This window comes from Microtus pennsylvanicus, chromosome 8, assembly GCF_037038515.1.
Source record: "Microtus pennsylvanicus isolate mMicPen1 chromosome 8, mMicPen1.hap1, whole genome shotgun sequence".
NCBI classification, from domain to species: Eukaryota; Metazoa; Chordata; class Mammalia; order Rodentia; family Cricetidae; genus Microtus; species Microtus pennsylvanicus.
Window position 1 is genome coordinate 49,517,940 of NC_134586.1, and position 27,926 is coordinate 49,545,865.

At 44.0% G+C, this 27,926-nt stretch overlaps 1 protein-coding gene across 1 annotated transcript in view; it reads left to right on the forward strand.

The window, feature by feature from the left end:
• Nucleotides 1-27,926, forward strand: part of Tafa4 (TAFA chemokine like family member 4) — a 212,181-nt gene that overhangs the window by 49,646 nt on the left and 134,609 nt on the right. The window contains exon 3 of the mRNA XM_075982001.1: nt 4,196-4,314. Within this exon, the coding sequence (XP_075838116.1) occupies nt 4,197-4,314 (118 nt within the window). The 5' untranslated portion in view covers nt 4,196. The remainder of the gene's footprint in view (nt 1-4,195; nt 4,315-27,926) is intronic.

Genomic DNA, 27,926 nt, shown 5'->3' on the forward strand with positions numbered 1-27,926 from the left:
GCCTCCAGCAATGACCAAAAGACCCATGCCAGACTCCTAACTTCCAGGAACCGAGCTCCTAGTTTTGACTTAATGTCAGCTGGTAAGTTTAGTCATTTGCTTCAGAAGTCCTCGGCACTCTTTTCATGGAGAGAAGCTTGGCCCCTCACTGCCTTAGAGGGTCTGCATGAGAACACAAGGTCCCTGTCCTCTGCCTCAGAGCACATGCCTAAAGGGGGGCTAAGCCCTGGAGCAGCTTGAAAGGTTTCAAAGAAACCACTATGTGGGCCTCATGCCGATTTGAGATGCTGTGGTTTATCAATTATGTAAACCTTAGGAGAAGCAAAGAGAATGAAAATTTCACATTTGATCTTCTCGTTGTTGTCGAGACGGTGTCTTTTGTAACTCAGGATGGCCTTGGACTTACTATTTAGCTAAGGATGATAGAAGACTTCAGACCCTTGCGCCTTCACTTCCCCAGTGCTAGGCTAACAGGGTTGCACCATCAAGCCTAGTTTTACATGATGCTGGAAACCAAACCCTGGGCTTTGTGTATGCTAGGCAGGAACTCTACCAACTGCAACACCTTGATCAACTTTCGGTGGAATATTCTCTCTCGTACAGAGCAGTTTAAGTTCCAACTGTTAACTGCACAGCTGCCACCGATCTAATTGTTTCAAAGGCATTTTCCTCTTATTCTAGGGTGAGATCCAGAGGACTGTAAGCTGGGTTAGCAGGACCTCAGGAACTAGCCAGTGTAGGTGGGGGGTGGGGGGCATGGAGACCCATCTCTAGGCAGCTGCCATTTCCTGGAAAAGCTGTTCCTCAGAGTTCCAGCAGGAATTTTTCAAGGAAGTGGATTCTGGTCTTCAGTCTGCACATTTTATATGTGGACAACCAGTTTGTCTTAAGAATAGTACAGATGGGGCAGAGGCAAAGACAGGTGGATCTCTTTGGATTCAAGGCCAGCCCAGGCTACGTGTGAGAGTCTCAATAATAATAATAAAAAAGAAATTATATAAACAAACAAAACAATTGCAGGCAGGATCAAGTTCCTTGTTGTTTTTTTTTAATTTGTAGTAATTAGTGATTCAAACAGAAAACACTTGAACATATCTGCAGAGTGGAGTTTAGTTCCCTATGACCACAGAACAAATGAGCTCACTTAGCAGCTCCTAGGGGCTTGGCAACAGTTTGAAAGGGCGAGAAGTCAATGCTATGTGTCACCTTTAACTTGGACGTCTTCAGAGATGATCTGAGAGTCTCATCTTGGCCTGGCTGCTTCAAAGGCAGACTTGGTCGCAGATCCATGAGCAATGCGACATCTTTTTTAAATGATGCATCCGACCGAAATATGAAAGACTGAGGGAGAGTGCTGGGCTAGAACCTGTGCCTGGAAGTGCTTGCTGGGGCTCCTGGGACTGATATGTGGCTCTTGGCAGACATCTCTGGGTCAGCTGCCAGCTGGCATCCTTGAGGGATTTTCCTTTGACTCCCTCTGAGTGTTACCCAAATGGTAATCCAATCCCACCTGCCAGGTTTTGCCTCTGCCCAAGAGTGGCTATGATCTTCACAGGTCCCACTATTACCATGAACTCTGCCTTCTCAGACTGATCACCTGCCGATCACAGATATCTGTAAAGAACTCTATCTGTGTCAATGTATACAGACATTTTTCTTTTCAGTATTTCTCAGACATCGCAGAAAGGCAGCGATGGCTGTAGCTTTGATGTCATTTGGGGAATCACAAGTAATCTAGAGATGATTTTTAAAGTGGACAGGAAGTATGAGTCCATGTAGAAGGTTGCAGTTATACAGGAGTGGGATAATGTAGGAGGTGTACGGGTTTGTGCTGAAGAGGGGGTCTGTGGCTACACAGGAGGTATGCAGTACTGGAGGCAGTGTGAGATTATACAAGAGTGGCGAGCGTGTAGGGGAGGCGTGCTGGTGTATATGGAGGTGAGGATACAGAGGAGATGTGAGGCTATAGGGGAGGTACCGCAGAGAGGTTATACAGAAGATATGTGTGTCTATAGGAGGTGTGTGCCTGTATGGGGGAGCGCGGTTATAGACGAGGTGCGCTGCTTGTTACAGAGGACGGGTGCACGTGTACAAAAGTGTGTGGTTAGGAGGTGTGAGTTTATATAGGAGGTGCATGCTTGTATAGGGGGTATGCCCTTGTACAGGATGGGTGACATTATGTAGCAGGTGTGCAGGTTGTAGGCAAATGCTGCCCTGATTCTTGGGAGGGACCGGAACAATAATGTTTCAGGTATCTGGGAATCAATTGGCAGAGTTCTAAGGCAGGATGGTGCATAAAGAAGGCTTCCTTGGTCCACTGTGATAGCAGATACTATGAGACATGTGCCAGGCCTAAATTAGTGAGCACATATCAGGTGTTTTGACTTTTGCTGTATAAGTCAGCTGAGAGGCTGGAGAGAGAAGCCTTGTAAACAGAGACCATGCTTTCATTTCCCTGCTTCCCAGACCCGGATAACCACACAGAAACTATATAAATTACGACAGTGTTTGACCAATGGCTCAGGCATGTTTCTAGTTTGCTCTTACACCTTAAATTAACCCATTTTTATTGACTTAAGTATTGCCACAAGGCTGTGGCTCACTAGTAATATTTTGGCATCTTTCTCTTTCGGCTGCTATGTGAAGTCTCTCTGACTCCGCATTCTTCCTCCTCTATCTCTGCTTGGATTTCCCACCTCGCTATATTCTGCCTTGCCATAGGCCAAAGTAGCTTCTTTATTAACCAATGGTAGTAAAACATATTCACAGCATACAGAGGGGAATCCCACATCATCTAATCTTGCATGGGACCTGAGTTTAGTTTCTAGTACATGCATAGGAGCTCACAACTGCCTGCAGTTCCAGTTCGAGGGGATCTGTACTCACACATCTCTCTCTCTCTCTCTCTCTCTCTCTCTCTCTCTCTCTCTCTCTCTCTCTCCTACCCACCCCTCCCACACATATGCATGACATGCACACACACATATACACACCTTTTTAAAAGGTCATTTTAAAAGTCAAAGTAGAAAAAGTAAATCAAATTTAATTTCCTTACAATAGTTAGGAAGATATAAAGTAGGAAGTCCGAATAGAGCATTTTGATAGTCCTTTATCCTTGTGAGTGAGAGAGAAAAAGAGAGAGAGTATATGTGTGTGTGGTGTGTATGTATAGGTGTGCTGTTGTGGTACATGTGCTCACGAATGTGCAAGTATGTGTGTCTGTGTACATACAAGCAGAGGGAAGACACTGGATGTTCTCTATTATAGGCTGGCAGCCAGCGAGCCCCAGGGAGCCTACAAGATCTGCCCCCTTCTCAACATTGGGGTTGCAGGTGTATGTGTAGCACATTTGCCTTTTTTCTTGGGTGCTGAGGGACCAGTTCAGGTCCTCATCTTGCACAGCTAGTGGCATCGCTACTGAGCCATCTTTTTAGCCCCGGCTGGTCCTTTTGTTTGCTTATTTTTGTTTTAGAATAGAGGATATAACCAATGTGAGAGGAATTATCTTAGGGAACTCTCGATACTCTCCATGCATACGAGAGTAATTTATTTTTATTTCTATTTGTTCCATAGTTAAGCCTAGCTTGAACTCATTAAATAGTCAATGATGACTTTGAACTCAGTGATGCTCTTGGGTCCTGAAATTAAGGTGTGAGTTACCAAACCTGATGCATTTTTTATACTGGCCTGTTTTCCCACCTGAGTCCATGATTTGTATAATGAACTGTGTATCACATCTGGCCCAGAGGGTCTTACTATACAGACTAAGAACCCCAAGTTTTTGGGTCACATATGCACATTCTTTTGGGTTTATTCAGACCCAGAGAGCCTGTGTACTCACTTTGAAAATGGTTCTTTGTTCTCTGTTTTGAGATACGAGAGAATATGACCCCATGTTTTATCAGGGCAACTTTCACTGTTACTTGGAGATTCCTAAGCAGACTCTCACCCAGGCATGGTGTTAACTCAGAGGACTCTTAGTTATGAAATGCATTTGTTGAAAGCAGAGTCTGTGGTTGGTGCAAATTGAAGCTTGCCAGGTTTATAGTTTCCTTGGGGGAGCGAGGATGGAGTCACACCTCGAGGTCCTTGACCGTTGAGGTCCTTCACTGGCTCCTCTCTGTTTCCCTGCGCGGGGTGGGCCAAAGAGCTTGGCCTATCTCACCCTCACGACTGGGGCCTTGTTTCTCCCCAGGATGAGAGTCTGTGCTAAATGGAGGCTGCCGCTGTCACCCTGGCTGCTCATGGCCTGTGTGCTAATGGTCTGCTGTAAGCTGTCGTCCGCCACGAGCCAGCACCTCCGGGGACAGGCAGGTAAGCCCTTTAAGCTCGTTCTGTACTGCTGAGATCAATTAATACAATGCTTTCACATGCCGGAGTCCACGCTTCAGACACAGGTGCTTGACAAGAGTTTGGCTGGCTTGTAAATAACGGTAGAGCCACGGACAGGTAGGGCCCAGTGGCTTATGCTGGAGCAGGGCTGTTCTGGATATCTTCGCTAGGTCTTGCCCAGGCTCTCCTTTGAGTTTTAACTTTGATTTTCATGGGCGTGCTTTTGTGTTAGTACTGCTTTTTCTCTGAATGTCAGGAAGTCTGTAGCACTCTGGGTGTGACTGAGCGTGTGTGCGCACACATAGGCGCTCTTGTAGCTGCCCAAAACTCAGGGTCAGGTGACACAGGGCTGTCCTAAGAGGACCTGTCAGCTAACTCGAGACCCTCCTGAGACACCTGGAGAAAATAAGTTGAATGAGGGACATAATGAAGGAGAGAAGAAAAGAAACGACAAAAATAAAGAAAACAGCCAGGGTAACCTTTGCATTTTCATGGCCCGTAAAGGGAAGTGTGTCTAAACCTGGAGAGACAGCTGTTCTGGTAATTTCTAGTGAAATTCATGTCTGTGTATTGCCGTCTAAAGTTAATTTTATAGCGTTGTGTGAACTAACAGGCATCATGGTGTAACCGTCATGGTTATATAGCGCTGTGCTTTGTGTAGAGTTCCCCTCGGCGACCCTCTTGTGACCCTTTCAGCTTCTCTCGTTACCCTCTCCCTTCTCTGCAAACAGCCCCTCCTGCTTCCACGCCACATGGGCATCTCTGCAGAAGTCCAGGTGTACTTAAGAAGTCCAATTCTGTATAAGAGAGACAATGTGACCTTTGTCTTTCCTCCTCCAGTACTGTCCCTTGATTTTCCTGAGTTCCCTGGCAGTATTTCCTATTCTGGCCTTTTGTCTGCCTCCTGTCCATCACGAAGAACCCTTGATCTCCTCCTTCCATGATGCGATGCTGTGTGCCACAATAGGCCCAGGAAACGACCCAAATCACTACGGCTTAACCCCTCAGGTGCCATCTGGAGTTCCAAGATGCCGAGAGATTTTGGTTCCTGACTGAAGGCATGTTGGGAAAGTCCATAGTGAGGTTACTGGAGGCCACAGCATACGTGGATGAAAGTGGTCACTGGAGTCATATGTAACGTGAGACTTGAGATCAGGCAGTGGGTATGACTAACTGCAATATTGTCAAATATGCAATATTGTCAAATATGCAATATTGCTTTTTTTCTTCTTTAGTATTGGGGGCTGGACCTATCACCCCCAAGCACTCTACCACTGAGCTATATCCCCAGCACCTTTCATCTTTGTTTACAAACCACGGGCTATGACTTATCATCCAAATGCCTCTCCTGGCTTCCAGATCACACTCTGGAAATTGCAGGCTGAACAAATAAAACAGCACATGTCTGATAAGGATAAAATCACCAAGACTCCAGCTGACTCACAACTTAGCCCTTGTGATACAGGGGGATGTTTATTTCTCACTTTCTTTGGGGATTTCCAAGCCACTCTGGCTCAGGAGTAGAATATACTTAGCCTAGGAACACAAGTGATGATAAAAACGGCCTCCAGAAAAATACTTCTCCTTTTGTATCATGCATCTATATTGATATATGAGGATTTATATTTAAGCATGGGTTCTGCATGTGAGAGAGTACATGTTGTTTTGAGCAGTGATCTTACAATGTGTTCTATTGCTATATAAGCTCTTTTTTCCTATTGATGTGACAGAATATTGGACAAACACAGCTTAAGGGATGCTGGAGGATAGAGGAGATATAGTCTATCAGGTGGGGGAAGCTGGCAGCGGGCATCTCTATGGCAGTGGGAACACGAGACAACTGCTCGCATCTCAGTGGCTCAGGAAGCAGACAGAGAAAGGGCTGGAACCAAGAAAGGGCTGTAAAGTGACCTTACCTAAAGTGAACCACTTCTCCTAGCTGGGTCCCATCTTCTAGTGGTCCCACAAATTTCCCGAAGATCACCACCAAGGTGGGAATCAAGTGTTGCAAACATATAACTAAACACAAAGCTTGTGAGGAACCTTCCAAGCCACACTATTGCCCATATTACCCCAAACATTTGAGGCTAAGTAGTCTTCTTGATTCAGTCTTCAGAGTAGCTAGGACTCCTATTGTACTTGACTCTGGGCAGGAAGATTGTGAGTTCAAAGTCAGCCGGCACTATACAGACAGACCTTGTGTCTCCCCTGCCCCTGAGAAACTATAAAGTGTGAGCCTTAAATTATATACACATCGGAAGTGCTAATGCCCCTGTCTACAGACTGCTATGTCTGGGAAATTGGAATGATGCTATAGCCCACGCCCAGACAGAGACCACACCATGCTTTTTCCCCTCTCCCTTACTCTGACATGTTAAGGGTGGCTACAGTTTTAGGCTCAAGATAATTTCTTAAATCTCTCACAACTCAATTTTCTCCCCTCAAGTGACAGTTTGATGATGAGAAAAATAATGATTGAAGTTTTGAGGAATCAGCATAAAATCAATACCACTAGACTGTTGTGGAGTGTCTACAGGTAGTTGGTATTGTACTGTGTGTCTTTTGATGAGTTCATTTAGGGGGCCAGAGAGTTTGAAGTCATTGATCTTATCTGTTTAATGCACATCTGTTTTCTAGAATAGAGCTTGGTAAAATATGGCAGTGGGTGCATTATCAACAGATATCCAGGTACCAGGCTGGGGTGGGGGATGTTGAGGAGAGATAAAAACTTTAAGGAAGGTGATTGGGTAAGCGGCTGGCTCAGTTGATTGTTTGTCATGCAAGCAAGAGGACCTGAGATTGGACCTCCCATTAGACAGTGTTCGTCCCTAGAAGCCCAGTGCTAGAGTGGCAGAGACGGGCAGATTCTGGGGGCTTGCTGGCCAGGCAGCCTTCTTGAACCAGGAAGCTCCAGGTTCAATGAGAGAGAGGTCCTGTTTCAAACAATAAGGTGGAAAATAATTGAGGAAAACACTTGATGTTGACCTCTGGCCTACAGCAGGCATGTATACACACCCACACAAACAAGTATATGCACCACACATTCATGCATGCATGCATGCATGCACACACTCACACATGCATGCAAACACACTTGAAGAAAATAGGTGTGGTAGTTTGACTGTCATTGGCCCCCATAATCTCATAGGGAATGGCATTACTGGGAGGTGTGGCTTTGTTGGACTAGGTATGATCTTGTTGAAGGAAATGTGTCACTGTGGAGGTGGACTTTGAGGTCTCATACATGCTCAAGACATGTCTGGTATCTCAGTCTACTTCCTGTTGCCTGTGGATCAATATGTAGCAGCTTCTTCTCCAGGACCACGTCTGCCTGGTCTGCCTGTACACTGCCATGCTCCCCGCCATGATGATAATAGACTGATCCTTTGAAACTGTAAACTGCCTTCTCAATTAAACATTTTCCTTTAGAAGAGTTGCCGTGGTCACAGTGTCTGTTTACAGCAACAGAAACCCTAAGACAATAGGCTGAAGTCAAACTTCCCATTTCATCTGTAACAATCCTTATTTTATGTATAACTTTAAAGTCAAGAAATAGACAACTCTATAGTTAACTCTAAATTAAGAGCAGAATTATTCCCAAGAAGGGCAGATAGCATCTTCCATTATAGCAGAAGTTGGACTATTAGAAGCCATGGTAAGGGAGCTGTACAAAACCTCGGTTAAGCCTGCTGGAGAAATAGCAGCCATAACCTGGGATTTCTATATGGATGGGTTCCTTTGGCTTCTCGGCACAGATGCCCACTTGTGTTCTCTGACTGTTGGAAGCCCCCTGTGGTTAATCTCTGGAATTTAATGCCTATGTGATGTGGGAGTGTCATATCAATCTGTTGATTTTATTGGTTAAGCAATAAAGAAACTGCTTGGCTGGCCCTCATAGGTTAAAACATAGGTGGGAGGAGTGAACAGAACAGAATGCTGGGAGGAAGAGGAAGTGAGCTCAGACTTGACAGCTCTGCACTCTGGAGCAGAGACGCCATGCTCCTCTCTCCTGGGTAGACGTGATAGCTCTGCTCTCTGAGGCACACACAATGAAGCTCCGACCCAGGATGGACATAGGCTAGAATCTTTCCCGGTAAGACCGGTGCTCACAGATTATTAGAGATGGGTTGATCGGGATATCAGAATTAGCCAGTAAGGGCTAGAGCTAAAGGGTCAAGCAGTGTTTAAATGAATACAGTGTCTGTGTAATTATTTCGGGGTATAAGCTAGCCAGGTGGCCAGGGTGCTGGGCATGCAGCCCCGCTGCACCTATTACTACACCTATGATCATATATATAAATGACCACAAGGGAATCAGGGCTTATCTCTGCCTCACAGGGACTCTGATTTGCAGGCGAGGTTTGTTCTACCTGGAGAGTCATCTTTTGTAGACAAGCCATGGAGACTTCCTCATTTCCACTTTGACCTCCACACTGCCATGCATCTGCCCAGGGTGAGGGCTCCTGAGTCCCATCTGAAGTCTTACTCTTTTGAAGGTCTCAGAAGCTGTGTCCCTTTCCTGTAACATAGTGAACGTTAAACTGTTTATGAATAGGCTGCCTGTTTTCATTCGTCACCAAGTGGCTTGCTGTATAGTTTTATGCTGATGGTAAAAATCCCAAATCATTTAGGAAAATATGAAAGAGGTTTTTTTTTTGTTGGCTGTATATGTGTACACATATAAGAACATGTGTGCACACTTGGATTTTGTAACCTACTCTCATCCATTTCACAGTAGAGTCTGGAATTCTTCTGATAAGGGTGTTTGTTGGCATTTACTCCTCTGTGGGGCACTGTAAGTTCATCCAGCATTTGGGCACAGCTTCAGTTATTGGGTCGCCCCAGTGTGGGTGAGTTTGCTATCAGATTTGCACAAGGACACGCCTCCTGACTGAGAAGAAATTGTGCTAGTGAATTGACTAAGTTAGCGATGTGAAGGTGTTAATGAGATTCAGTTCATTGGGACAAATATACAAAACAAATGTTTTTCAAACAAAAATGACATTCTTTTGGCTTATGAGTCACAGATGAATATTCCAGTTGCCCCCATTAACAGTGTTTTTGGGGGCCCATGGTATGTGGGAACTCTTCAGCTCTCAGGTACAGATGGCTTCTGAGGAGACAAGGGAGGCCAGGAAGGGCTGGCTTGGGAAGTGGCAATGGGGCAGGCTGAGGTGTAGATATCATGGCTTCACTTTCATGCCATTGGCTGGGGCTTAGAAACCTGACCATACCTGCCTTTAAGGGGGGAGGATTGGAGTGTACTGTAGCTGCAGGCCCAGGAAGAGGAGGTGAACATAAGTTTTGCTGAGTCCCAGAGTGCCTTCCAGAACCTTCCAATGTATTCACACTTCCAGGGGCAGTGCCAGGAGTGAGAGTTGATGCTCCCCCCAGTCCTCTCTATGTCTCTGGGCACTGTTGTCCTGAATTTTCAAGTACTATAATGGGACTTGGTGTCTGTGTGTAGGGATAGCCCAGCCCATTGGGGGCATGTTCATCTCGGGCTAATGTTTATGTATAAATCTGGCTGGCGTGAGCCCCGCTGGTCTCTTTTTCGTATCTCCTGCTCATCGCTGGATCCCTGGTGTTGTAAGCTATCCCTTCATTAAAATTTGCTGTTTCATATTAAGCTAGCCTGGTTATTATGCCACTTACAGTTTGGCACCCAACGTGGGGCTTTTCGGATACCTGTCCCGAATCAGAGCCTCCTGGGTGGCAACCGCTGGGAACCAGCACCCCCCCTCTGGAGGCCTCTCCCTCCACGCAGATTGTACCCTCTCAGCAAAGCTCCTTGCTGGTCTGCTCTGCCCAACTACAGTGGCAGAAGCAGCTGAGCTTCTGAGTCACTGAACATCTGCAACGACTCGATTTTTCCTGGCACTTGCTAGAAAGTAGACAAACGGGACTCCTGAAGGGCGACTCAGCCCCGGTGGTTCACTGGATAGCTGAATCAGCCCCGCACGAGTCTGTGCGCCCCACCCTGCCCGACAGTGGTGCAAGCGCCTCTGTATTCAGCCCCCCCCCCAGCACCTAGCAGTAAATAGCGTGATCTGTACACAATGCCACTCCGTGCATGTGACTGCTCTGCATCCCCTCCCCGCAGGTGGCCGAGTCCGGCCTTGGCTCTGCCCCATTTCCTGGCCCTCCCCCTGCTGTTTACAGTTAACTTTCAGTTTTGGGTTTTGAGTAGACTTTTCAGACCGGCTCTGACTCCCGCCACATGGATTCACATGTACTTTGCCACCACAACCATCTGCTGGCAGGAAACAGTCATTACAGGTAAAAATTTTCCTTTATAAATAAAAATAAATACAGATTTGATTGAAATGTATGAAAACGTTACTATTCAAGACTTTAACAGCCTTTTTGATTGTACCATGTGGGAGATTTTACAAGAGGTGTCTGTCACCCCACATCTATGGATCTTTCTGGGATTCGTAGTTTTCCTTGGTAGTATATGGTTTGATAATAGAAATATGATAAAGTCTTTAAGAGATGAATCCAGGATTCTTAAGGCAGGGGTTGAATGCTTAAAAACAATTGAGAATGACAACAATCCTCTCAAGAATCAGTTTAAAGTTCTCCAGGAAGAGAACAAATCTTTGTTTAACATGACTCGATCAACTGAGCAAAATTTAGAAAAAGTACAGGCTGATGTTAAGGAGAAATTCATTACTATGGAAGAGGGAACAGCTGATTTGGATCATAAGCTTTAGTCCCTTTCTGTAGGAACTGAAACATTAACTGAGAGACTCAAAACTGCTGAATATGACAATCAGATTTTGTCTAAAGCTTATGACAGATTGGCGGAAAGATTGTCAACATAAGAAGGCACGGTTTATGCCATACAAATTATGTCCAAAGATTAGATGTTATCTCTAATGGACAAACTTCATACTTTAGATTCCTCAATGAAGGCTTTGGAACATAATTCTGGACAGGAGATTCAGACACTGCAGAAGGCAATGGTGAATAGAATTGAAAAGATTGAGGAATTTCTAAATTCTGATGAAGAGGAGCAAAGGGTAGAAAGGCAAATTTTAAGTCAATCTGTGGGTAATCTCTCTGGGACAATTCCCACAAAGCTCTACCTACAGCTCTACCTGCCTTTCCAGTAATAACAACAGAGAAAGTGATTGGTTCCAGAAACCCTAGGGTCATCAAGAAAGATACATGGGAGCCTGTCCGTATGAATGATCTCAAAGAAATTAAACAGGCTGTTATGACTTTTGGGATGCACGCCTCCTTTGTTAAAGAGATGCTAAAATCTTGGGCCACAACAAACAGGGCCATGCCCTTTGACTGGCTTCAGTTAGCTTCTGCAGTACTTGGAAAAAAATATAGAGAATAAAGTTAATGGTTTTAACAAAAAGGTAAAGTCTTTAAAGAAACAGAATAAAGTAAAGTGATAGAGTAAAAATAAGCCATGTAAAAATGGAAAATTTACAGAGAGTCTGGATTCTTTGTATTATTGTGTTTTCTTTAAAATTTTTGACTGTGAAGGAGCTAAATACAGAGAGACATTTCATTATATGGGCTGCTAAGCTGAACCTGCACGTATGTTCTAAAGGTATCTTGACTTCAGAATTTGGATCTAAGGTTATGATGCTTTGGAAAAGTCCTTCTTTTGTTTCCACAGAGGATGAGACCCTGTGGATTTCTTCTATCCCAATATGGTATGATAGACCACGCCCTCCTGAAAGGTTGCTGTGAACACCCTCAAAAAATTACTTTGCTCAACTGCCAACTGAGATGAACCTAGCAGACAGGTTACCCCATAAAAGACCTGAATAACAGCACCCCCATTCAGTAGGAAGCAGTTTGGAGAGAAAAAGCTGCGCCCATATTCCCAAATATTGTTTTTAAATGTTCTTTTACATTTAAAGGGGGATATGATATAGATATGAATAATTTACATTGGTATAAATTTTGCTTTATTGGTATTAAGGTCAATTTTGTTATATGTATATATATTTCTGCTCTTGATTAAGGTATTGTAATTGTGTGGTTCATTTTAAAAATGTAATGTATAATTAGGAAACATAGGTTGTTAATGGATAATCATCAATAATAGTCAAGCTTATAGTCATGTTAGTTAGATTTTCTAGTTATATTTCAGTTAGATAGGCATTCTTCATATCTTTCAAAGACTACAGAATATGGCCTTTAAATGTTTTAATAACTTAGGGCTTTTCATGACAATGAGACACGTCTGCTCCTGGCAGCACCAATTTACTTCGAGAGGAAGATGGGCATTGAAGAGGCTCCTTATAGCCATTTGGGCAAGAAACTGCTCTTGCCTGGACTGATGCATAAACTGGACACAGAGAACCCGCAGAGAGAGGACTGCTGAACTTGCCTAAAGGTGAGATGGTCTTTCGGGGTTCCTGCTTCATAAAAGAATTCGCGAGACATTCTGCAGGACACAGCAGATAGTGACTGAACTGTCTTTGAAAATTCGTGCTTCATGGAAATGTCTTCTGGATACAATGGGCCTGTAGGCTGAAGATGGATGCCCCAATGGTACAGAGGAACTTTGGGTGACTGTCCAGGCAGCGAGATGTCTCTGCCATTTCTAGAGTTTGAAGTTTCTTAGTTCTTGTTTACTTAGGTAATATTATATCCTTCTGGAGTCTTTGATGGAGTTGAAGAATGGATAGATAATTATAGTTTTCCATTGTTATGATAAAGGATAAAATAGATATGAATATTGTAACTGTAATTCTTGCTTGATAACTTTTGTTATATGTAATTTTACTATGTTAAAGTTAAAGCCTTTCTTTTTTGTTTAAACAGAAAAAGGGGAAATGATGGAGGAGTTACTTTCATTTAATAAAGAAACTGCTTTGGCCCATTTGATAGGCCAACCCTTAGGTGGGCGGAGTAGACAGAACAGAATGCTGGGAGAAAGAAGCCGAATCAGTCAGTCACCATGATTCTCCCACTCCAGACAGACGCAGGTTAAAATCTTCCCTGGTAAGCCAACTCGTGGGCTACACAGATTATTAGAAATGGGTTAGATCAATATGTAAGAGCTAGCCAATAAGAGGCTAGAGCTAATGGGCCAAGCAGTGTTTAAAAGAATACAGTTTCTGAGTAATTATTTCGGGTAAAGCTAGCCAGGTGGCAAGACGCAGCCCACTGCTCCTATTACAACATCTGTGGGCTTGCATATCTCTATGTCTCTGTCTCTTTTGCTCTTTTTCTCACACACACCAAGATGTAAGATGTTAAAGGTCTTTTTTATCCTGCATCTATTTTTCTATTGGCTTCATCCCTTGTTTACTCTTTTTGACTCATGGAAGCTCTTATTAAAATCAGGACCCAGTCCCAGAGCATTGGGATTATCCTCGTCCTTGATCCTTCTTCTGCAACTCCTGTTCTATCTTGTACAGTCCCCCCCCCCCAATGACCACCAGGAGAAGAAAGCACCCCTTACATGGCCTGTGCTATTAAAATTTCTATTTTTATGTGTTCGAGTGTTTTGCCTGCATGTCTGTAACATACCATATGTATGCATGCACTGCCCTCAGAAGCCAGAATCTTCTGGGACTGGAGTTACAGATGGTTGTGAGGTGCCATGTAGGTTCTGGAACTCAAACCTGGATCCTCTGGAAGAGCAGCCAGTGCTCTTAACCACTGAGCAATCTCTCCAGGCCCTGTGGCATTTTCTTACTGTTCAGCCCTCAGATGATGGGGAACTGAGGGTCCAGGAGAGGTGAGTGTAGTGTGCTGTGATGCTGTGAACCTCGTCTATCCTCACATCTGGGAGTGTGTCACAGGACATCTGACAGTGGGATCTAGTTGCAGAGTAACCTACAGGCACCTGGCTAGGATGGTCCAGAAAGCCTCCTGACTGTATGCCAGGGATATTAGCTGGTAACGGGGTATCAGGAATTGCTCAACGACTTAACTGCACAAGAAGAGGCAGTTTATGATGAGATATTACACTCCTGAGGGTAGGTAATTGGGTGGCATTAAAAAAAGTTTTTCCCCCCTCTCAGTTGTACAAAGAACTTGGGCTTTTATATGGGGGGGGGTACTTCTTGACTGATTTGTGTAGTGCAAGCCTTTTCATGTATATTTTGTTCCACGTAATTCTACACACACCACCGTGTATCTCTTGTCTCATTAGCATCCTAAGTCTCCACTGAGGGGAGTGTGTTGTAGAATCACAAGAAGGTTACTTCTGACACAGGGCTGCCTGCGTGACTGTGCTGGTGGTGCATGCTGGGTTTGTTCACCTTGGGGATGTGTCTGCGTGTGTGTGTGGGGGGGGGGGAGGAGGGGGGCTTTTGCTTGGCAGACTTGTGACTTTCTAATCCAATATTGGTGCTTTTTCTCAGCCAATAGCATCTTTTCTCCACAAGAGGGCAGCAAACAGCGTCCCAGGAAGGCTGCAGGCTGGGAGGTGGTGAAAGCCAAGAGATTGGCGGAATTAACTCTTTAAAGACCTTTTGAAAGTTTTGTCCTTTGTAACCATGGTGACATGGAGACACAAAGCTTTCTAAATCCGTGGGACTTGTCTCTGGGGATATCCGAATATTCTAATGTAGATTTTCCCTTTAACGACAGACATGTCTTTAAATTTCTGGTGCAGGTGGATCTGATGCTGGAGATTTGGGCGCTAGGGGTTTCTTTGCTCATTTTCATTGTTCCATTTCCCCAGAAGATAGTGTGTCTGAGTTGGGCCTTCTGACTGAACGCTGTGGTGCCTGCCTGGCGTCTACTCAGTATACTCCTCACAGAAAGACCCAGAAAATCTGGAGCAGTCCTAGCAATCAGGCAGTACAGGAAGTTAAGTACTGGGGGGCTGGGGTCCAACATAGCTTGAGTTCTGTCCCATCTTGGTTGTGCGACTATGTCCAGGCCATTTAACCCCTCTGAGCATGTTTTATGAGCTAGACCATGAGACAGCTAGCTGTCACGCCTACCTTATGTCAGGTTGCCGGGATGACTGACGGAGAACAAGCAAGCAGAAGGGCTAGAGGATATCAAACACATCGGAAGTGGACGCTGTGAGAGATGCACAGACGACAGACTCTGAAAGGTCGTACACCCGAGAAATGAGCGGAAGCTGTGGGCTCTCTAGGGAGATGTGATCGGTGTCTTCGGAGTTCAAAACTTTATGTTCTATAAGGAAAACATCTTGCTTATCAGTGCTTTGGGAAAGTTTATGAGAATGAAGAAAGTAGTTTTTTGTTTGTAGAACACCAAGTTGCTGCTCAAATTGTAGAAAGAGGGGATTAAAGGCCTTGCTATGTTGGGGTGCAGAGTGGCCCAGGCTAGCCTTGAGTGACTGGTTGCTAGTTGCAGACCGGGATGCCTCTCTGAGCTAGGGGCCAGGAAGATGTTGAGGGCCAGGGAAAGTCTGCAATGCGTTCCCACCCGGGAGCGAGCAAGGACTACTCGTGTCTGTTGACTGAGGGCACGCCGACGGCAGGCACCTCTCGTTTCAGTTGTTTCAATCTTTGGGGAACCCCAACCTCTTTGGGCAGCAGACCTGTCTTCTGGAAGATGAGGATAGAGAAAGAGGCCAAAACTGATCTTCACAGGGTGGGGAGAGGGGTCAGTTAGATTATGTAGGAAGCCCACAGAGCACACAGGCCGACTTTTTTAAACACTACCTTCTCTATTTCAACAGGGTTTCCTTCTTGGTGGCTCTGGGTTCTTTATGTGGACGGAGAAATTTCAGTTTCCTGTTGTTCTCTCTGTTATAAATGCCAATACAACACACAGTGTGGTGTTGTTTACCATTATTTTAACTTCGTTTAAATTCTTTGAAGAGTGCTGGTTGTATTACGGTAGTGCCCTGTGCTTCAGTCACTCTGAGGACACTCTCGGGTTAACTGGCTCATTTACCCTTACGCATTCTTACGGAAAGCCCGTTTCTTCTAAGATGCCAATTGTGCGGGGAATAGTGTTTCTATTACACGAGAGTTCTTTGATGAGTTTCTACTCTACCGTGTTTGTTTTGCCAATGATAAAAGCTGCACATTATGGTTGTTATTATTTCAGTTTTAGTGATTTCCCTGCACTGCTGAAGTTTTGACACTAGAGGGCAGGCGAGGCTTAGAATAGCTGATAGCACCTCCGCACCCCCTCCCTACGACGTTTTCTGGCCACTTAAAAAAAAATACAAAGAAACCACTGTAATTAATTTTACTAATGCACTTTTAAATCCCATACATTCAAATAATTATCATGTAAACCTGTGACCCTTGTCTCTTGAGTAATCAATGACAGGTGTGTCTAGAACTGACTATAGAAAATAATTCAAGTTGATGAATTGGGTTCTTTTGTTATTGTTGTTTTTTGTTTGTTGTTTGTTTTTTGAGACAGTGTCTTACTAAGTAGCCTTGGCTGGGCTGGAGCTTGCTGTGTAGACCACGCTGGTCTTGAACTCTCAGAGATCCATGTCCCCTCCTTCCTGATTATTCGGACTAGAAGTGCCACCACCATGTCTGGCTAAGGAACTGATTCTTAGCATTCTATTTTTAGGTATCAGAACTACAAGTATTAATATATTCCTGGCCTCTGGAGTGTATTATTTGTGTCTCTTCATCTCATTAATTCTTCTTATATGTTATATGTATGATTTCCTCTTCCTTTCTCTTTTTTCTTCTTTTCTCTTTCTCTAAAGTATCTGCTGGATTTTAGTGCCAGATAAGCAGGGCTTCCACCTCACGTTGTAAAGGGCAGGGAGAGGTTCTGTTTTTAGAGAGTTATGTGTGCGTTTTCTGCAAAAGCAGTTATTTTTTTCTCATTTCTCTCTCTCTCTCTCTCTCTCTCTCTCTCTCTCTCTCTCTCTCTCTCTCTCTCTCTCTCTGTGTGTGTGTGTGTGTGTGTGTGTGTACAGCAACATTTGTGTGGGGGTCAGAGGACAACTTGTGGGATTGGTTCTCTCCTTCCACTCCGTGTGTCTCAGGGACTTCAGTCAGGCCATCAGGCTCAGTGGCACGTACCTTTACCCACACATGTAAACTAAAATGCTTGGTGGCAACTAAGGTCCCTACTGACCCATGTAACAGCATGCTTTTAAGGAAAGAGTCCTGGTAAAATAATTTGAAATAGAATATGCAGAACTGTGTGTGTGTGTGTGTGTGTGAGAGAGAGAGAGAGAGAGAGAGAGAGAGAGAGAGAGAGAGAGAGAGAGGAGAGAGAGAGAGAGAGAGAGAGAGAGAGAGAGAGAGAGAGAGAGAGAGAGAGAGAGAGAAAGAGAGAGAATGTTAACTGGCCTGGCGATGATGAAGGTATTTTAAAGAGAAATTAGTGTTCCTCACTTTGCCGTCAGAATAATGAGATAATGATCCTGTGAAATTGAAATTCTTCCAAGAATCTCATGCTGGGACAACAGAGAGTCTAAAGAAAAACCTTTCCCTTGAAAAGAGATTTATAATTTACCAGCCTACCTTACAGGAGATCCACGATGAGTCAGCGGTAGGCAGGATACACCTTGATTGGGACCGCTTATCTAAGTGTGAACTTGGCCCTTTATTTAAACCTTAGCTTCCAGTCAGGACCCTGAGGATACAGCTACTGGGGGTGGGCGTGCTGCTGGAGCTCTTCATCCTTCTGCTCCACGTGGTCACATGGAATAGATCTCTTTTTCCTGGCTTTCATTATCAATTTGGCTATTTGAATTGCTTGAGATTGTGACTCTAAGTCAGGTTACAGCTCTAAAAGTTGGCGGCAGTAAGCTTACTTTGACTCCGCTGGACATTTGCCCCCTGGAAGGAAGCCCAAATGATGCAATTTTATCTATTTAATTTATTTATTTGAGCCAGGGTCTCACTATATAGCTCTGGCTGGTGTGGAACTTCTTGTATAGATCAGCTCGACCTTGAACCCGCAGAGAGTAACTTGCCCTCCTGTCCCCCAGTTTCACCCTTTCCCTGTCTTTCTTCTCCCTGACCATAGATGACTGCTTGGCTAAAGAGTCTCCACAGCAACATATTCTATTGCATTGATAGGGATTAAAAGCAAGACAGCTCCATTCTGTAGGTAGCTAGTCAGGGTCACAGGCCCAAACAAACTGAAGTATCTACATGGCCTAGCCAAACTGGATGTCAACTCCAAGAACACAGCGTTTTTTGTTTTTTTTTTTTTTGTTTTTTTGTTTTTTTTGTTTTTTTTAGTAAACACTGTGTAATCAAAGTTAAACTCAAGGGACAAAGGAAGAGTTCAGAGTCTAAAACCCAAAGAGACCCCGACTCCTCAAGATGTGTCGGGTCATCAGCCTTTGTTCTTTCGTGTCCTGGTTGCATTCTCTCCTTGGGCCTTTGGTGGGCTTTTGGGCAGGACTTTTCTGAGTTAGCATTTTTCTTCCCTGACCTGTTACTAATCAGATTTTTCCATATGCATTTCAAGTTAACCAAAGAGGTACATCTGGATTTAATTTATATACTTGTGGTACTAAGTTGACTCATTCCCAAGATACAAAAAAATGCTACTTGGGAACTGGCTCTCAGGATTTTTCCTGCTGCAGGGAGCTGCCAGTCTACTTCCCAATGGAACCTGCTTGCCCTTGTTTCCTTCCTCTAGGTTCTTCTCCAGGGTTGAAACAAGGAGTTCAACTCTGAACCGGGAAACTGGTAAAAACATGAGCAGGACAAAGGAAGCATGGAGGGATGGTTTAGGAAATCTGTGGCTTAGTGATAGGAAAGCACCCATAAACTCCTGAGTGTTTTTTTGTTTATTTTTTGGTCTAAAGGGGATGGAACCATCATACCAGAAAATGCTGAGGTCATTCCATGGCTGTATTGTGTATAAGTCTTACAAGGTGGAGTCTGGAGACATGGCATTTAGCAGCTGTATCGGTCACTTTTCAGACCCTTAGTAAGCGATGGAGAACTACTGATTTAGAAGAAAGGGGAAGTGGGAATTCTGGCTCTTGTCAAGTTACCGTTATGGTTCATAGCGTGATGAGTCTCCATTGCAGCAATTCCCAACTCTGGATTACTCGCCTCCACAGCTCCAGAAGGACTGCGAAAATCCTTCTTCATTTTGCCCCAGTCTGAGTCCTCCTGAGTGCTAAGGTCTCTGGTACGAGAGAGTCAGTCACCTGCCCCTGGCTCTGCGTGATTCTTCACTGATGGCATCCGGATGCATTTATTATGAACTCAGCACTTGCTAAGAGAGGGGAGAAAACAGGTCTCAGGGGTTCTCACCCTTCCTAATGCTGTGACCCTTTAATCCTCATGTTGTGCTGACCCGAACCATAGCATTATTTCATTGCTCCCTCATACCTGTAATCCTGCTATGATGATGAATTGTACCATAAAATCTGATATGCAGGATATTTATCATGTAACCCCTGTGGAAGGGTCACTTTACTCCCAAAGGGTTTAAAACCCACAGGTTGAGACCTGCTGAGTTAGAGGGTATTGGTATTCTCTTGTGTCCTCGGGAAGTTCATGTCCAGTGCCCTTGGCAAGGTTGGCCAAAGGAAGGTCCTGGCAACTGAACATGGGCTATTTGTGTCCTTTCTCCCATGGGAAGGGAGAGAGGCTGTGTCAGGCTTCTCATAGGAAGAACAAGCTTTTGAACAGCCCACTGGCAGGGCCTGCTCTTCTCCCTCCCTTTTGGTCTTGGAGGAGAAACAGATCTCAGCCTTTGAGCAGTTCTCTGGGGAGTTAGAGGATTCTCCTTCCTGGGGAAGAGACCTCTCTTTCTTCTTTCAGGCCACACATGTGCGCTCATCGCAGCAAAGCCTACAATTTGGGGTTTGAAAAGCCATAGGTTACTGGCTCATCTGTCTGTCACAACTCCACAAGAAAACCAGAATCCTTTGTTCCCTGTAAGGGAAGTAAAACTACTGGTAAAAAAGAAGGAAGGGAGGAGAGTGGGGAGGGGGCAAGAAGGAAAAAGAAGGAGGCTTTGTGTTTTCCTAGGCGTTGCTTGGGTGTTTTAAATATTTTGGCCCATCTGGTGGTCTCAGAATAGGATGCTAGAAATAGTGTCATTGAAGAGGCATCTAATAACACATTTGAAATGATTAATTGGCTGTGGGAAGATAGTGTTTGCAGTAGTTAAAAACAACTCCGAGGGCCACATGACATCTTTGTGGTTAGGGAATGTCTGAAAGCTTGCAGCAGCCGCGGGCAAGTTAAAAGGGCTGGACATCCTTGACCAAGCTGGGCTTCTTCAGCAGGGAGGCTTGCTGGTTTCTCACCTGTAGGGGGGAGCCCTGAGGTCTGAGAGCCTGGGAAAGATAGAGAAGTTTATTTTAGGAAACATGGGGTTAGAAGATAAGTGTGAAATGAACCAAATGCTGTTCCCAGCACTTCCCAGTAAGAAACTCTGCATACTACTGGCTCACGGGGTAGGGGTGGGGTTAGGATTTGAGAAACTTAAGTTGTTACTCAAAAAGAAAGAAGTGCAAGGCTGAGGCACTTGGCCAGTGTTTCTGCTTTCCTTCCACTGAGTAAAGCTTTAGGCTCTGGAATGTCTAATCTTCTTCGGATGGATTTGTCCTTTGGCAAGTATTTGCAAGGATGGTGGCAGACCTTTTTTTTTTCCTCCAAGAAAAGCTTTGTAAGTCTAGTTAGATTTTAGCTCAGGAAGGGAACACAGGGACCTGCGCTGCTCTTTTCTGTCCCCCAACTCTATAGTTTTCTTGTCAATTCACAGGCTTTCAAGAAAAGTGAGTGTCAGTCGGGGGCAGTAATTGCTAAGAAGGGACAGTCTTGGTGATCGAGTTATTGCTATCCAACATATCTCATGGGAAACAGCAATCCTGTTTAAAGGGGAAGAGAGGTTTATAGCTTTGAGATTCCGTCTCAAAGTTGGAAGCATCTGCAGGTTGTGGCAGAGATGGAGGGCAGAGAGGGAGGGCTAGAATAGTCTTATGCAAAGGTAGTAAAATCGGTGTACGAGAGAGATCAGCTGGCAAAGAGGAGGCTGGAACGCCCGCCCCTTTTCCAACCTGAGGCCACTAGGTCTGACCTCTGGCCTAGGTGCAGCACACTCCACAATGTGTGCAGATGAGCCAAGGCCGAGAGTAGATGTTAAGGAGAAACGTGAGGGGTGAGATCGTGTGTGGAAATACACGGAATGGACAGTGCTTGTGAGAAAGCCCCTGCCTAGTAAATGATTCAAAAGCCAGAACTATGCGTGCTAAAAAAGCAAAAACCAAAAACACCCAATCAAAATCCAAAACAACAAACCCTCAATTCTTTGCACAGCGGTGCCTTATTGATCTGCTGAATAATCCCTTTGCTGTATCCTGCCTCTTCCTCTTTGGAAGTGTACTCTCTTTTCTCTTAAAAACTTACTGTTTTGAAATTTGATGTGTATGGATATTTTGCCTGAATATCTGTCTGTGCAGCACATGCCTGCAGGGGGCAGAAGAGGGCATTGGATCAGTGGAACAGGAGTTCCCTGTGGTGGTGAGTTGCCTTGTGGGCTTTGGGAATGGAACCATCTCTGGGGCCTCTGGAAGAGAAGAAAGTCTTCACAACTTCTGAGCTTGGTCTGCAGCCCGGTGCACCATCTCTTAACCAACTGCCTCTACTCATTCCTTGTTTAGGGACTTAACCCAAAAGCCCTCCTGACCTGTGGTGTCTTCTGACATCAGGATGAATGAGCAGCGTTTTGTTTTTCTTTCTCTTTCTCTTACTAGTGTCTGTGTAGCATTCCGTGTCTGTCTGTGTGTCTGTTTTTCTGTCTTCTGGATTTCTCCAGGCGGAAGCAAGATTACCTACCTCTCTTTTCTGTTTTATGGTATCCTGATCTTGAATAGGCTCTCGAGTCAGCATGTCTCCAGACTCAGTGTATAACACAGCAGAACCGAGTGGCTCCAATATGTCACTGAAACCTGAGTTTGAACTCTATTAATTTCAGAATTGGAGATGATCCTGAAATGATAAGGCTGACATTTACCTATGTATTGTTATGAGAAACAGATGGACTGAGCAAATATACAGAATAAATATGTTTACCTAGCAGCTGCCATTGATTGTAGAGGACTACCCAGGGCTGATCCAACATTAAAATGCTTGTGCCTTTGCTATGCAGAGACCTGGCTTTGTGACGGTGGGTAATGTCGTCCAATTCTGAGCCACAGACATTATTACCGGATGTCCCGTCTGTCGCAGAGTGTTTTGGCGAGGTGAAATTGTCACATCCTATGTGGAAGAGAGTAGCACGCTTGTGCTACTATTCTTTTTGGCTATCAGACTTCTGAAACATGGACCTCAAAACAATGAAACCCAAAGAACCCTATGCTGGGAGAGGGAAGACTGAAAAGTGCTGGGCCAGGACCCAGAAAGAAGGAAGGACAGCCTCCCGCCTTAGGAGATTTGCTGCAGCCCCAAGGATTTACCTTTCAAACAGCCCTGAAGTTCACCTGGAGACAGCCGCACCTATGTGTGTGCTCCTACCATGGTTTCTTCTTTTCCTTCTTTTTAAATATTGGTTCTTTTTTTAAAAAAATTTCTTTCTTTTTTTTTTCTTTTTTTTTTTTTTAAACAATCGGTTTTTCCCAGTGCATGAACTGGCTTTTTGGAGCCCATTCCCTACGGAAGGATACCTTGTTCAGCCTAGGTATAGGGGTTTCTTCTTTTCTAGACAGCAAACAATCTTGGGTGAAAAGGCGTAAGTGAAACTGTGGCTGCCTGGTTTGGCCAAACTGAAAAGAAATTCACCTTCCTTTGTGAATTTATGTTTCATAATTTCTTCAAAATACTGGGATACATGGCAATGAGTTTGCAAACCCAGAAAAACAAAAGATTGGAAGTGCTTGGAATTTAATGTATTTATTTTAGCTTTATTTGTTTAATTTTTTTATAAAAACCCCTTACGTTTTAACGGACATAATAAACAGTATTCTTTCAGAGTTTATAAATTTTAATACATGCAGATATCCTGAAACCATGTCCACGATCAACATGGTAAGTGTTCATCCCTCACAAAAGTTTATTGTATTTTAAAAAGTTTGCTTTTCTTTTTTTCTTTTTTAAATCAGGGTGGGCAGTAGCAGAGACAGAGAGAAACACAGAAAGAGAAAGCATATATGTGTGCCATGGTACGTGCGTTCTCTGTACCATGTATTCTTCTGCCCTCAGACTCCCCCCGCCACCCCCACATCCTGCTCTAGGAGTGAGGGCTTGCAGGTACATACTGTATGCCAGGTTGAAGTAGATTCTGGGAATTTGAACCCGTGTCTTTGCACTTGGATGACAAGGACTTTGCCCCTAAGCCCTCTTCTTCGACCGTCTGGCAGTCTTTTAAAATGTGTCACTTTCGACCCTTCCCCAGTTACGTCCCTGTGGATGACTGCTCATTTTCTCGAACTGTGCTTAAGTGGAATCAGATAGATTGTATTCTTTTTAAATCTGACTTCTTTCTGCATAATTATTTTATAATTCATCCATGCCATTTCAAATATTAATAGCTCATTTAACAACTTTCTAATTAAAAATTTTAATAGACCTATATGTATTTTTTTGCCGAGTAGTATTTCATTATATGCCACACATTGATTATCTAGTCACTTGATGGGTATTTTGGGTTTACTCAGGTTGGGCTATTATAAATAGAGTAGTTGTGAACTTTCTAAGCATTTATGGGATTTGGCTCTAGCTTCTTTGAGTAGCTAATGACCAAGGGGGCCAAATGGTTGGTCCACACAATAAGTGTGTGGTTGCCTTAAAAAAAAAAAGCAAGAAACTGTTTTCCAAAGTAGTGTAGCAACCCACTACCACTAGTGTGAGAATCCATGTCCTCCATGTTCTTGTCAGCCACTATGAGGTCCATAAAGGCAGAGTTTCTCTGTGGCCCTGCAGACGCTCCCAGATAACCACCCAGAAATATTATTAGTTATAAATACTTGTCCAATAGCTTGGGCTTATTACTAGCTAACTCTTACATTTTAAATAACCCATTTTTCTTATCTACCCTTTTCCACGTGGCGGTATCTTCTTTCAACATGGCATGTTTATCTTGCTTCTCTCTGCCTCTGCTCATGGCTCCTGAGACTCCGCCCTTTCCTCCCAGTATCCTCTGTGTCTGGCTGTCCCACCTGTCCCTCCTGCCTAGCTACTGACCAGTCAGCTCTTTTACTAAACCAATCAGAAGGATCCTTGGTAAAGGCGCTTCTTCACAGTGTACAAAGAGATTATTACACAACAGGTCCATTTCTCTAGGTTAGCAAATTTTAATAGAAGTGTAAGATACTATTCTTCAGGGTTTGATTTGTATCTCAGTGGCTGAGGAGTCTGTGTGTCTTTTCATTTGCTTCTTTTCCATCCACCTATTCTCATTTCCAGTTTGTAGAGTGGCTTTGATTTTATTATTCATGTGTGCGTTTGCATTTATGTGAGTGTATGTACGCATGGATGTGCAGCTGATCATGGGTTTCAGAAGAGGGCATCAGATCCCTCAGAGGTGACAAGTGTTTGTGAGGCACTGAGCGTGGGTGCTGGAATCTCTACTCTGGTCCTCATGATAGGGCAGCAAGTGTCCTTAGCTGCTGAGCCATCTCTCAGCCCTGCATAGGTTCTTCTGTGAAGTGTCTGTTCAAACTGTTCTTCTACTTTTGCTCGATTGTGTTGTTTTCTGACAGCTGTGTTATCTTGCTGTATTTATTCTCTGTGTTTATTTATCAGATACTAGGCTTAGAAATATTCAATCCCAGCCCGTGGATTGTCTTAGCATTTTCCCAACTGCCTCTTTTTGGGAGGAGAAGGATTTTGCTTTAATGGGATCGGATGAATAAACTTGTTTTGCTACTTTTGATGCCTTATGTATCTGAGAGATATTTGCCCTCAGCTGACCATCTCCAAGATTGCTTTCCATCTTCTTTGTATTGGATTTCCATGGAGGCTTTACATCTAGGTCTGTGATGAGTTTTGAGTTACTTTAGTACATGATACACTTAGAACATTTCTGATACATGAAATTTTGCTTATTGTAGGAACAGCAAGGGTTTCTGACCATCACGTGGAGCTAGAACCAAGCCACTGGGCAGAGTTCTCAGCCCTTTTCAGAACTTGATTTTTAGAAGTCACACCCGTGAAACAATATTTTTTCTAAATTAAAACTATTCATTTTTATGTGTCTATGTGTATATGTGTGTGTGTGTGTGTGTGTGTGTGTGTGTGTGTGTGTGTGTGTGTACACATGTACTGTGGTGCACTTTTGGACACTTGTGGGAGTCTGTTCTCTCCTCCCACCTCATGCAGCCTGTGAATTAGACTCAGCTTGTCAGTCCTGGTGGCAAGTGTCTTTACTAGCCCCAAACTTGTTTTCAACAGTAGCAGCAGCAGCAAAATTGTTCACTGTAAATTCTCCTCTTATCTTATTGAAGTTATTGACAGCATTTGAGAAAAGTACAATAGATATGATATTCTTTAATTTTTTATCCTATGTGTGGGTGTTTTGTCTGCATGTATTTCTGTGTACTAACTATGTACCTGGTGCCTAAAGATGCAAGGGAAAGTCATTGGATCCCCTAGAATTGTAATTATAGACAGTTGAGAGTTAGCATGTAAGTGCTGGGAATTGAACTCAGGTCCTCTGGAAGAACAGCAAGTGCTTAGAATACCCATGCAGCCTCTCTAGCCCCTAGACCTCTCCTAAAGGAATGAGGCCATCTATGAGGTCTTAAGGTAGTCCCACACTGAATAGTCTAAGTAAGTGGACTGAAGAGTACATTGGTAATTTGATAAAAGTATTTATCAAATACTTACTTATTTTTAGCTTTTTTCTTTGTGTCTTTCCCATCATATATCTTGATCTCATTCATTTTCCATCCCTTCATATCTGCCCTCTGCCTTTGCAATCCCCTCCAAATAAAATTTAAAAATTAAGAGAAAAAAGAAACAAAAGAAAAAAATTAAGAAAACAACCCCAAAAGGAAAAATACCATCATAGAAGCTGGAGTGTGACATAGTGAGTCACGCAGTAAACCCTTTATCCATATCTCTTTATGTGTATGTGAACTAGCCCTGGCAGTGCAGGAGAGCTCACCCTGGTGGTGAAGATGAGGGAGAGCTGGCAGACTGACCCATCTTGGAACTACCCAGGCCAAAACCAGGGTTATGAGTTGACCCATCCCCAACACCCACCCCATCTACTGGAGCACTTGAAGTCCCGCACACTCAAAACTGCAGGACCTCCGCGACACAGGGCAACTCCATATCCAAGAAGAGTCCCATTGAGGGCCCAGCATCAACAGTGTAGGAGAAAACAGAGGCCTCAAACCAGACCGATGACTCTTTGCAATGAACACTTGCAGATAAAAGTATTTTAATATCTCTGGGCAGTTCTGCACAAGAAGGATGTCAGCCTCGAAGCTGCTTTCTCTTCCGTAGTTTGGGAATAGACGATTGTGTAGCGATGACCCTGACAGACTGGCAGTCTCTCAGCTGCACTTTCCACCATAGCCCAGCACAGAAGTTTGTGTGTGGGAGAATTCACAGCCTCGGCACTGTTAGAGCACTAGGGCCATTGCCTGTGCTCAAAGGTCCACACATCTGTGCTAGTATGACTCACTGACAAGATGGAATAAAATGACTCTTATTTATATAATATGATTTTCGATCACCTATTATGATATTTTGATGGAAATATATTAAATGACGTAAAAGAACTGTTGACTTCCTGTTGATGCTGTGGCCATTTAGGCCTTATCATGCGATGTATCTGATTGGTACTCTACTGGGGATTTTATTCTTACTACTCAAGCGTATTGTTCCTTTGAGCAGAAAAAACTGCTAGCAAAATGATCTTCTGTTAAGGTTTCATGAATCACTGAGGTTCTCCAGGACGGAACTGTTTGAATGAAGGCCAGTGATGGTATCGGCACACTGAGAAGCCTGTTGAGTCCATTGGTTCTACTAGGAGAGGTTCAATGGCTCAATTTTGTTCCTAGGCCACTGACAATAGACCTTATTCTGTTTGGTCAGATTACCAAGGGTTCATAAAAGGACTTGGGCTGTAGTAGAGTATTGTGTTTCAAAATTAGAAGTATTTTTGTACCTCAGGCTAACCTGGAATGGTGGAGCTTGACTCTTTTTACAGGACCTTCTGCCTTATATGGTATCCCAGAATCCCCTTGGAGCATCTTAACAAGCTGGTGGATTAGTATAAAAATAAATATTCTGCAGCCCTTGTGCACGTGGCCCTTGTGTTGCAAAAATGTGTCTTGAGCCAGCAGCCACATGTGTTAATGGCATTCACCAATTATCTGGGTTCTCAGAGTACTTTAATGTAGTCCATTTCCTTTTTTAATTCTACAAAGTTTTATATTATACACCTACAAGGTGTGTCCTGAGAGTGTGGTAGACTTTAGAACTGGTGAAGAACTGGTTTATAGATAAGTTCTTGGTACCTGCCCTTAGCAAGTCCCCTAATGCAGTAGGTAATTCTGGTGTCCTGACAGGAGGAAGTGGCTTCTCTGTAATGAGTTCCTTACAGGAAAGTAATGGTCACTAAAGACACTGCTCTGCTCTGACTCCAAATATCAGCCTTTCTGAGCTTACCCCAGGACAGCGGCCCAGAGGAAGGAGAAGAGTCAATCATCCACAGGCATATGGGGAGCCAGGTGTCGGACTTTGCAGTGATGGGACTCGGTGCTTGCTCATGAGCGT